Source organism: Tiliqua scincoides, chromosome 7 (genome assembly GCF_035046505.1).
Source record: "Tiliqua scincoides isolate rTilSci1 chromosome 7, rTilSci1.hap2, whole genome shotgun sequence".
NCBI lineage: Eukaryota > Metazoa > Chordata > Lepidosauria > Squamata > Scincidae > Tiliqua > Tiliqua scincoides.
Window position 1 is genome coordinate 44,346,241 of NC_089827.1, and position 9,717 is coordinate 44,355,957.

Consider the following 9,717-nt stretch of genomic DNA (forward strand, 5'->3'; position numbering starts at 1 on the left):
TAGCCCAGCATGACTGCCAAAGCAAAGTGGTTCTGACCCCTGTGCTGTGCCTGAACAGGAGACCTCTGGGGTGTGATTTGCCCCAAGCTCTTTGGAGAACATGCAGGGTAAAAGTGTAACAATATGCAGAATGAAGATCCCGCAACACTTCCTATTTTTACCGACTGGAATTGCACCCTTTTGCAATTCCTAATCAATGTTACAACCTAGAAGTCAGTGGATGCTTAGAGGAGAAGCCACAGCACTTGTGCATTGAGCTAGGCCCCAGGTTTGATCCCTGTCATCACCACACTTGAAAAGGACCCCAGGTATCAGGAATGAAATAGAGAAGCCAGTGGCAACATAGTACATTGGGCAAGATGAATTGGACTTCTGATTCAGCAAAAAACATCTTTGTATTTTCTTAGAAATCCAAAAGAAACCAGCCTACTCATTTTAACTGACTAGGACAGCAAATATGAATTTCTAATCCAAACATTAGATTCTCTTCAAAACCGAAGTGCTAATCTCTGTCATCTGTGTATGATTAAAAAATGTTAGCAATACTACAGACTTCATCAGCTGCCCAAGTCATGAAGAAAAGAGATCACATGAGTCCAGATGATGCTGGAATGATGACTCATTTTGCCTGTCAGCAGACTCTACTGAAGTGCCAACATCTCAGCTGAATCCCTAGCATGTTAAGTTTTGGGAGAGCTATCAAGATCCGAGAGCCCACCAAATGAAGATTTTTTTTAAAAGCTCACTGAAGATGTGACATAAGGCATACAGTATTTAAATTTATTTTACATAAGGCCAGATGAACTGTGTCTGTGTGTGTTCCAAGGACCACTTAATAAAATGCATATTCAGTTCAACAAACAGAAGGCACAAATCGTTTTAAATAAACACACAAAACTTTATTACAGTAATATGCTAGAGCCAAAACAGCAAAAAACCAACCAACAAACATGCCCTTGCATCCTTGGTACCACCAATTAAATTTGCCCTGCCAATCAAGCTATTATTTATTCACTCATTCATTCAAAAACTGATATTCTGTCAACCACCCAGGAGTGTCTCATGAAAGCTATGGATTACATTATAAGCATTTAAATCCAAACAACAAATATCTTAAAAGCAAGTCAGTCCACAGCACCTTTGATTCAGCTACCAATCAAATGCAGCCACACTTACAATGCTACATGAAGAGTTTGGTAGGAACAGCAAAACCTTACACTTCCCAGTTGTGTTTGATGCATCTACCAATAACCACAAATTCATCAAGTTGCCTACTACTGAAGTCAGTCCACCTAGCTCAGCACTGGGCACTCTTGACTAGTAACAGATCTCTAGTGGGCAGATCTTTCTCAGTCCTATAATTCAATATGCAAAAGTGGGGGGCTAAACCAAAGAACTTCTATGCAAAGCATGAGCTAAGCCAAATGCAAATTCAGCATCCTGAGAATTCAAACTGTCCTTTTCAAACAAAACACTAACACACAAAAAATGACCCTGGGAACAAATAGGCTTGAAAAAAGTATGATCAGAATAAGGTTGTATTGCACTGAGAGCAGGGATTTCATTAGTTAGGAGAGAAACTTGGGCAGTAACCTATTTTGGACAGGGTTGTGGTTAAGGAAGAGGTCCCCAGTTCAGGGGCGCTGTTAAATCCAGCCCTAACCTTGAAGGCCCAAATAGCCTTGATGGCATGAAGTACCTGATGGCATGGTGCAGGCGAGATTACTGCACTAGCTGCAACTTCTCCTGGATAAACATTGCCTAGTCACATTTGTTCACTCTCCAGTAACATCCTGTTTGACTGCAATCATTGTTCATGGACCTGCCTTTGGAAACGGTTCAGAGACTTCAGTTATGGCACAGAATACAGCAGCTGTACTACTTACTGTTATGGGAACTATATCTTCCCAGTCTTAACACAATTCCAATTGTTTCCAGTCCATTCCTGGGCACAAGTCAAGGTGTTTTAACTTTTAAGCCCTGAAACTTTTAACTTTGGAATCAGGAAACTTTTAAGAACTGCTTTCTCCCCCATCAACTTGCCCATGATCTTCCCCAGTGGCTTAGTGAGCATTCACCCAAGCAGGAGTGCCATGACTGAAAAGGCCACGACCCTGGGATGTTCTCCCCATAAAAGCTTGTTTGGCATTGCATCCAATATCTTTTCAGCACCAGGTTAAGATCTTTTTCATTGTCAAGGTTTTTCTGACTCTTATGTTCCCATTTATTCTTTGATATTCTTTATCTACTGCCTTTACCTTACAAGGTCTTGCTTATTTGAATGACTTGTTCTTGGCTTTTTTAACTTAGTTGCTTCTATGACATGCCCACAGCCTGAAGAGCAGGACACAATTCCCCAAACTAATATAAATAAATGCTGCATTCCCTTTGCCATAGTTATCCAAAGCAGCATTTGCAGCTGGATGCAATCCTACGCACTTTCCTGTAAGTAAGCTCCATTGAACACAACATGACTTACTTCTGAGTAGAACATGTCAGTAGACTGTGCAGTTGATTCACGTAATTTATACAGCTTGTATAATTTGGCTAAATCTCTGTCACCCTTGCCTATAAATTTTTGGCTACAATCCTAACCACACTTTCCTAAGAGTAAGCCCCATTGAACAAAATAGGACTGAGTAGACCTGGTTAGGATTGTGCCCTTTGCCATTCAAATGTTAGTCCAGCAGAGGGCAGGTTTAACTTTTAAACATAATTAATAATCTAAAAAATGAGTATTACTTCTCAATTGCTTTGATCAAATGATTTAAAACTTATTCAAAGATCAAGATTTTTCCACTGGAGCAACAAATGATGTCAAAGCACCCCCTTCAACACCAATATGCAATTAGTGCCCACACAACAGTGACTTAACTCATCATTAAGATAAGCTAAGTCTGCTGTTCCCAGTCCTCTAAGGAAACTCAGAGCTCTGCCTCTGCAATACTTTTCTCTCCTTATAGAAAGCCAATTGTTCATGTCAAAATAAACTTTATTTAAAATGATAGATTATCCTAGTTACAGTACTCTATTCTGCAGTGTACCAGAATCTTGAGGCAGAAAATAATTCACCCAAGAACTCTGAATCAGACAGGCACCTTTTATACCAAAAATGACAAACTGCTTCGCTTTATTGCTTCCGAAACTTCCACCTGCAGGAAACCCAGCAAAACAGATTCAGTCAAAACTCTGCCACCCAGTTACATGGATGCAAGGTAGTCTTGGGACTGCACCCAAATTGCCCAGCCCTCTCAGAGGATACAGATAAACTGAAGAGATTGTACTTTTATTCAGAACAACTCTTAAAAGTGTTCACATTTTTGTCCGCCTGTCAAATCTATACATGAAGACCTCTTCTAGAGACAGACATTTCTGGGCAAATTTGTTCACCCAATCAAAACACTTATCAGATCATGTCCTGCTGAGTTCTAGCCAGGTGGCCATATCATGTGCCCTCAGACCATGCCATAGGACATTAAAAGAGAACCTTTTGGACTTGTACATGTTGAAAAGGGGGCTCATTTCTTCATCTCCATATCCTTATAGTGCATCTCAAACAGCTTCTTGAACTCACTTGTGAAGCTGCATGCACAATGTCCAGCTTTCTGTATCTCACAGTAGCCCACCAGATGCCTCTAAGAGCATTCAAGACAACAAGATACTTGAATACTGTTGCCACCCCCTTGCACCTGACATTCAGAGATAGGCTACCTGTAAAACCTGGAGCTTGCATGCAGTCAATAGACCTGTTCTCTATTAATTTTCCCCAACAGCCTTTTACAGTCATCTAAGGTAGTGGCCCCATCACCATCTCTTGTGACAATGAACTCCATAAAACAAGTTTTAGTTTTTGTGAAAAAAGTTTCTAAGCAGCCCCGATTCAAACACCAATAGATTTCAATCAAAGAAAAGAGTGAGAAGCTCATCGAGTACATTACATATTACCCACTGGATCACTACAGCCTTTGCCTTTCCTTACTGAGGAAAGTCATTAAACTGAACATCCTCTGTAAATAAACATTATACAAAACGTTTTGCCAGATTAACAAGTAACATGGTATACTAAACTGGCAGAGCCAAGCAACAATGCTCTTACAAGTAGTCATTTCAAGGTAGGTGGATGTACAAAAGGCAATTTCAGGTTCTTCCCCTCTCTCCCACCACAGATATCTGCTGTGTATAATATTTGCAATCTGCCTTAAAGGAGAGAGTAAATTTACAGCTGAAAACAGCAGTTGCACTTAAGGTAGTGAAAACTTCTCAGCATTGCCATGTAAATGCAGCTATTTTCAGAAAGAGGAATTAGAAGTTACTCTAGTTAATATTCCCAAAGGTCATACTATGCAAATCAAACATGGCACACCTTCAATACCAGAAAAGCCGACATTATTCTATTGTGGAAATTTAAAAAGCTCGAATGTACACAAGCCATGCACCCCAGTGAGATCAACACCAATGAGCAAATAAGGGGATGAGGCACTTTATTAAATAGTTTTGGTAATTTTTTTTAACTAAACATTACATTTTGCAGTGCTTCCCTGGTCCTCTCTATCTAGCATCCACATTGTTGTAGCAATGGGGTCACTAAAAATACTCTAAGCCAGCATTTCTCAAACTGTGGGTCAAGACCCAATTTCTGGTGGTTTTCACAGAGCCACCAGTGAAAACATGGTCAATGAAAGATCAGGTAATTGACTCAAGCCCTGAGGCTATTCAAAAATCAGATACCTGCTAACTGCCCTGCAAACAGCTGAGCTCCTGCAGTTTACAAGCTTGCATAAATACAGGAAGATAAATGACCATCTCTTTCTGGTGTGTTTCCGCCCCCCCCCCCAAGTCCATCACTGACAGGTAGTGGGCAGGGGAAGGTTGGGTTATACAACTAAGCACCTCAAACGCTGAGGCTATTCATTAGGGCTGCTTCAGAAAGGGATAAAAGTTTTTTTTACAAATAAAATATTACTTATAAATAAAAATATTTCTTTCTAGATCCTTTTCGTTAAAAAAAAAAAGTCTTGTAAAGTTAGGTGGATCCCAACAGAGTGTTATTTTAAAAAGGGGGTCACAAGCTAAAAAGTTAGGAAACCACTGCTCTAAGCAGCTCAATTTGTCCCCAAGTAGCTTCTGTAGCTTGTCTGCACCTGTGCAGGAGTCATTGAGGTCAGGAGTCCGTACCTGAATGAAAGCTTCTTATAGCGTGATTCTGATGCTGGACCATCAAGAGGACTGGGCTATTGGATACAGGACCATCGGAATTTAAGGAGGACTGGATTATTGGATATAGGACCATTGGAATTTTACTGTAGGTGCATCAGATTACAGAACTGCAGTATTTGAATCCCACATCCATTGGAAAGCTATGCAAGTGGAGAGGTGATATCTCAACACTCAGATGTACATTCCTAAACTAAGAAGGGCCCTCCTGGATCAGGCCAACAGCCCCCAGTGACTAGTTAGATGCATCCAGAAAACCCAGAAATAAGACTTACAGGCAAAAGGCAGCCCTCTTCCAGCAAATGTGAAGGAACCCTTATACAAAGCATATCTGTACTGCCTACATAGACAGTATTTATCTCAGTAGTGGATACATAGACTAGCAGTGTAGCGTTTTCTCAGCCCTACCTGGAGCAACCCTCTGCTTGCTCTAGCAGTGAGCTGCATACCTCCCAGAGGTTTTTGAGCTAGGATGAAATATGCACCCAGAAGCCCATGAATCTTAACTGGACCAGGGCCTGGGTGATTAAGATAATGGCAATTATTTACCCACAGCTCCACTCAGGGGTACACACTCGTCCTGAAACTGCTGTGAATTTTCCACTCAAGCCAAAAATGTTTTACACTGAAAACATAAAATCTGTATCTTTAGAAAGCGAGAGAGGAATCACCAGTTCAATAAATGACAATTAGTTTTGCTAAAACCATGCAAGGAATTTAAATGAAGTTGGTCCTTCTGGGCTTTGTTGAAGAAATGGAGTACTCCAAATAGCTCTACTTCTTCCCTCAATGCTACTGAAAATTAAAGCTGCTTGCCATCAAGAGTGACCAAGGAGATCTCAGCAAAATCTCCCAGACTTCTAAATGTTTTAATCAATATTGAACTCAATCATGAACAATAAAGGCAGGTATTTGTCAAAAGTCATCTTATTTTTTTGAAGTTATAAAAACACACACACTGTTTTACGAAACATTTTGCAAGAAGTAGTTGCATGTTTACTTATCAGTAGTTATAATGTCATCCCTAATATCTTCAGCTTCAGGGAGAAGGAACAATTGCACAGAACAGGTTTCAGACTGGGCCCTGCTTCTGTTTTCCTCCCCCCATATTAGCTAATCATACTGTGGGATTTTGATAGGAAAATTCCTGTACATGAGAGGCACAATTTAATTCATTTCCAAAACTTCAAGTAGCATTTTCCCATAGATGACTTTCAGGTAACTGAATCCTACAGACCTTGCAACTAATATCCCCTGTAATTTTCACAGAGACTGCACAGAGCTGTGGAGGGCCAGCTCTAGAACTGGCAATGACATCATTGCCATCGTCAAGCTCCAGAGTACCATGATGAGAGCTGCGCCGTGTTTCAAGTCCTGCTGTACAGCTGGGCTTGAATGCTGCTTACAACTCCAACACTGTACAGTACTGATAAATATTTTCCTCCTCCTTACACAGCCTGAGGGAGGCATCTCTCTCCAGATTTAAAACAACATTTACAGAAAATCCTGCAGAAGGTTAAAAAAAAGATTCTACAAACAATATTTTTTCCATAGCATGCACCAATGCTGAAAAATCAAGTTTTATATATTGACTGAGATTCCAGTCTCAGTCAATTCACAAGTGCTGAAGGAGAACTGTATAGCAAATGCAAAGCTGGGTTGTAAGGAAACTTGAAGGGGAGGTTGCTAGAGATGAGCATTTGGAAGAGATGAAAATGTTAGGCTTTTCTTAACAATGACAGGTAACGCAAAATAATCAGCAAGATTTAGAATATTTAGATATGTTTCCCCCTCCTCCCAAAAAACTGAAGCAGCTTACATAGCAAGAGAAATTAGAAAAAAATTTAAATGTTCCCTGTACCAAAGGGGCTCACAACTGGAGACACAAAAACAAAATAAAGACATCAGGAAGAAACCAGTAAGTAGCTAATGGAAGGGATGCTGTGCTGGAATGAGCAGGGATAGTTGCTCTCCCTCTGCTAAATATAGGAGACCCACAACTTTTAAAAGGTGCCACTTTACCCTGCTAGAGTAAATGAATACTGATTTCACTCAATTCTAGGATTACACACTAGTCTTTTAAAAGGGGAAGAGGGACTTTTTTTCCATTGAACAGCAGTCATTTTTCTTCTTTGGAACCTTTTTCATCGTAAACCTGCCTATTAACTTCTGCATAAACCCTATCCTGCACCAAACCCTCAGGAGGCTAATTAGATATTAAAAACATATCTGCAGCTTGCAATGCACATCACATATTATTCTGGTGTAGACCTTTTTCCTGCTTTTAAAAAAAATCTGTGGCACCTAAAAACAAAACACAAGCACAAGATGCTGTCCAAAAATCGTGGACATGCCCATAGGGTACCATTTAACTGAGGCATTTTCTCTCCCCTTGCACGCTTTTGTGACCAACTGCCAAGCTCAGACACACACTGAAATATTAATTAGCATCGCTCCTTCTCTTTTGCCATCAAGAGTTTTTTAACTCTAGTCCCTGGATAGAGCAGCTGAGAGCCCAATCCTGTGCATGTCTACTCAGAAGTACATCCCATTATAATCAATGGGGTTTACTCTCAGGAAAGTGTAGATAGGACTGTAGCCTTGGAGCCCAATCCTATGCCCATCAGAAGTATATCCCATTATAGTTAATGGGGCTTACTCCCAGGAAAGTGTGGATAGGATTGGGCCCTTAAACTGCAAGCCTCCCACTGCAAGAGCAGGCCAGGCTGCTACAACACACACTAAGTTCTGCTCCAGTAGTAGTTCTAAAGGGAGCTCTTCTGCCCTTTGGACCCAAGTGAGCACTGAGTCAAACAGGAGGTTATCACCAAGCATGACTAATGACAGACTAGACCTTGGTTGCAACAACACTGAAGGCCTGAAAGCAGCACCAGCCATTGGGGGGGGGGGGAAGAAAAGAGAGAAAGGAGATCTTCCCAAGCTGTGTTCAGAAGACTGCACTGAAACGTGGTTAACTTTGGCAGTGACATAACCAAACCTGGCTGGCCACTGCAGCTTGGAGGCATCACGATTTGGGAAGTGGGGCAGAGGAAGGAGGGAGGGAAGGTGGTGCACAGCTTCTCCCCAGTCCTGAGGCTTCAGCCCTTCAGATACAAGCCTGGAAGTATTTGGGGGGGGGTTGCCTTTGAGACCAAGCTGGGGGGCTCCATATGGACAGCACCAAGAGAAGGCGGTTTTAGGGCACAACCCCACGCATGTCTACTCAGAAGTAAGCCCTGCTGCGTTCCATGGGGCTTACTCCCACGAAAGAGTGGCTGGGATTGCTGCCTTTATGCGGTTCCCTTCAGCAGCAGCCCCTCTCCTCCCCTCCCCTCCGCAGCTGTCGAGGGTGGACTCTGGAGCGACAAAGCCCAACACAATGCATGCAAGGCGCAGAGCCTCGGCAGAGAAGCCTCTCCGTGGGGCCTGGCTGAGGGAGAGCAGCAGCCCCACGATCTCCGGGGTTGGGGGGGAGCGGCGGCGGCAGCAGCAGCAGCAGCAGCCCCCCTCCCGTCCTCAGCCTCGATCCAAAGGCTGCTCGCCCTGCTCGTGCGCAAACGTCTCCAAGCAGCACAATGGAGAGCTCACCAAGGAGGTCCCGGTGGGTCCGGGAAGGCGCCGAGCGCGGGGGGGGGGGCAGCGATCTGGGGCGGGAGTGGAGGACTGGATGTGGGAGGGGGGCGGGAGAGGCAGGCGAGGGGGCCGTGCCTGGGGCTGGAGAGGGGCGCGCGCCAAGGAGCGCCCAGAGCGGATCCTGCCCCGGCGCCCCTGCCCCGGCTCACCTGCCAGCTCGTCGGGCTCCAGCCCGCTGTCGGCGTCGATCCCGCACAGCACGAAGTAGTGGGCGAAGCGGCAAGGGGCCGAGCCGGGCCCCGCGGGCGCAGCGCTCCCGCTCATCCCTCCTGCGCGCCCCGGGAGCCGTCCCGGCTCTGCCTTCGCTCTCGGGGCCCTCAGCGCACCGGCAGCGCCCCCGCCATGGCGCAGCACCGCCGAGCGAGCGAGCGAGCGAGCGGCCTCCCCTCGCCGCAGGGCGCGCACGGCTCCGGCTCCGGCTCCGGCTCCGCTGCTGGCGGCGCCTCTCAGTAGTGGCAGGACGAAGGCTGCTGCAGCAGCAGACGCTGGTCCCGCCTTCCCCCTGCCAAGCCGCAGCCAACCAGCCCCGCCGGAGAGGAGGACCGAGACCCGCTTCCGCCCCACCTCCTCCGCGGGACATTTAAAGGCCAGGCATAGGACGCAGCCGCCCAGGCAGGTCTACTCAGAAGTCAGGCCCATTGCAGTCAATGGGGCTTACTCCCAGGAAAGTGTGGATAGGGTTGCAGAGTCTCTGGCCCCCTGACTTGAGTCAACTCACAACTCATAATGGGCAGCTGTCACAACTCATCCTGAACTGCTGTAGAGTCATTTTTGGCTTGAGTCTGAGTCATTATGAGAAACAAGTCACAGTGCAAGTTAGGCACGGCCAAAATAATGTAAGCAAACACACACACACAACAGAGTCACAAG

At 44.7% G+C, this 9,717-nt stretch overlaps 1 protein-coding gene across 4 annotated transcripts in view; it reads right to left on the bottom strand.

The window, feature by feature from the left end:
- The window catches only part of DENND5B (DENN domain containing 5B), a 117,898-nt gene extending 108,633 nt beyond the window's left edge, over window positions 1-9,265 (bottom strand). For 3 of the 4 annotated variants that reach the window (XM_066634547.1, XM_066634543.1, XM_066634546.1), the window contains exon 1: window positions 8,997-9,192. In XM_066634547.1, the coding sequence (XP_066490644.1) occupies window positions 8,997-9,111 (115 nt within the window). In that variant the 5' untranslated portion in view covers window positions 9,112-9,192. Of the gene's footprint in view, window positions 1-8,996 lie in introns of all 4 variants that reach the window. The other variant, XM_066634551.1, reaches the window with a different exon arrangement.
- Window positions 9,266-9,717: the final 452 nt, after the last annotated feature.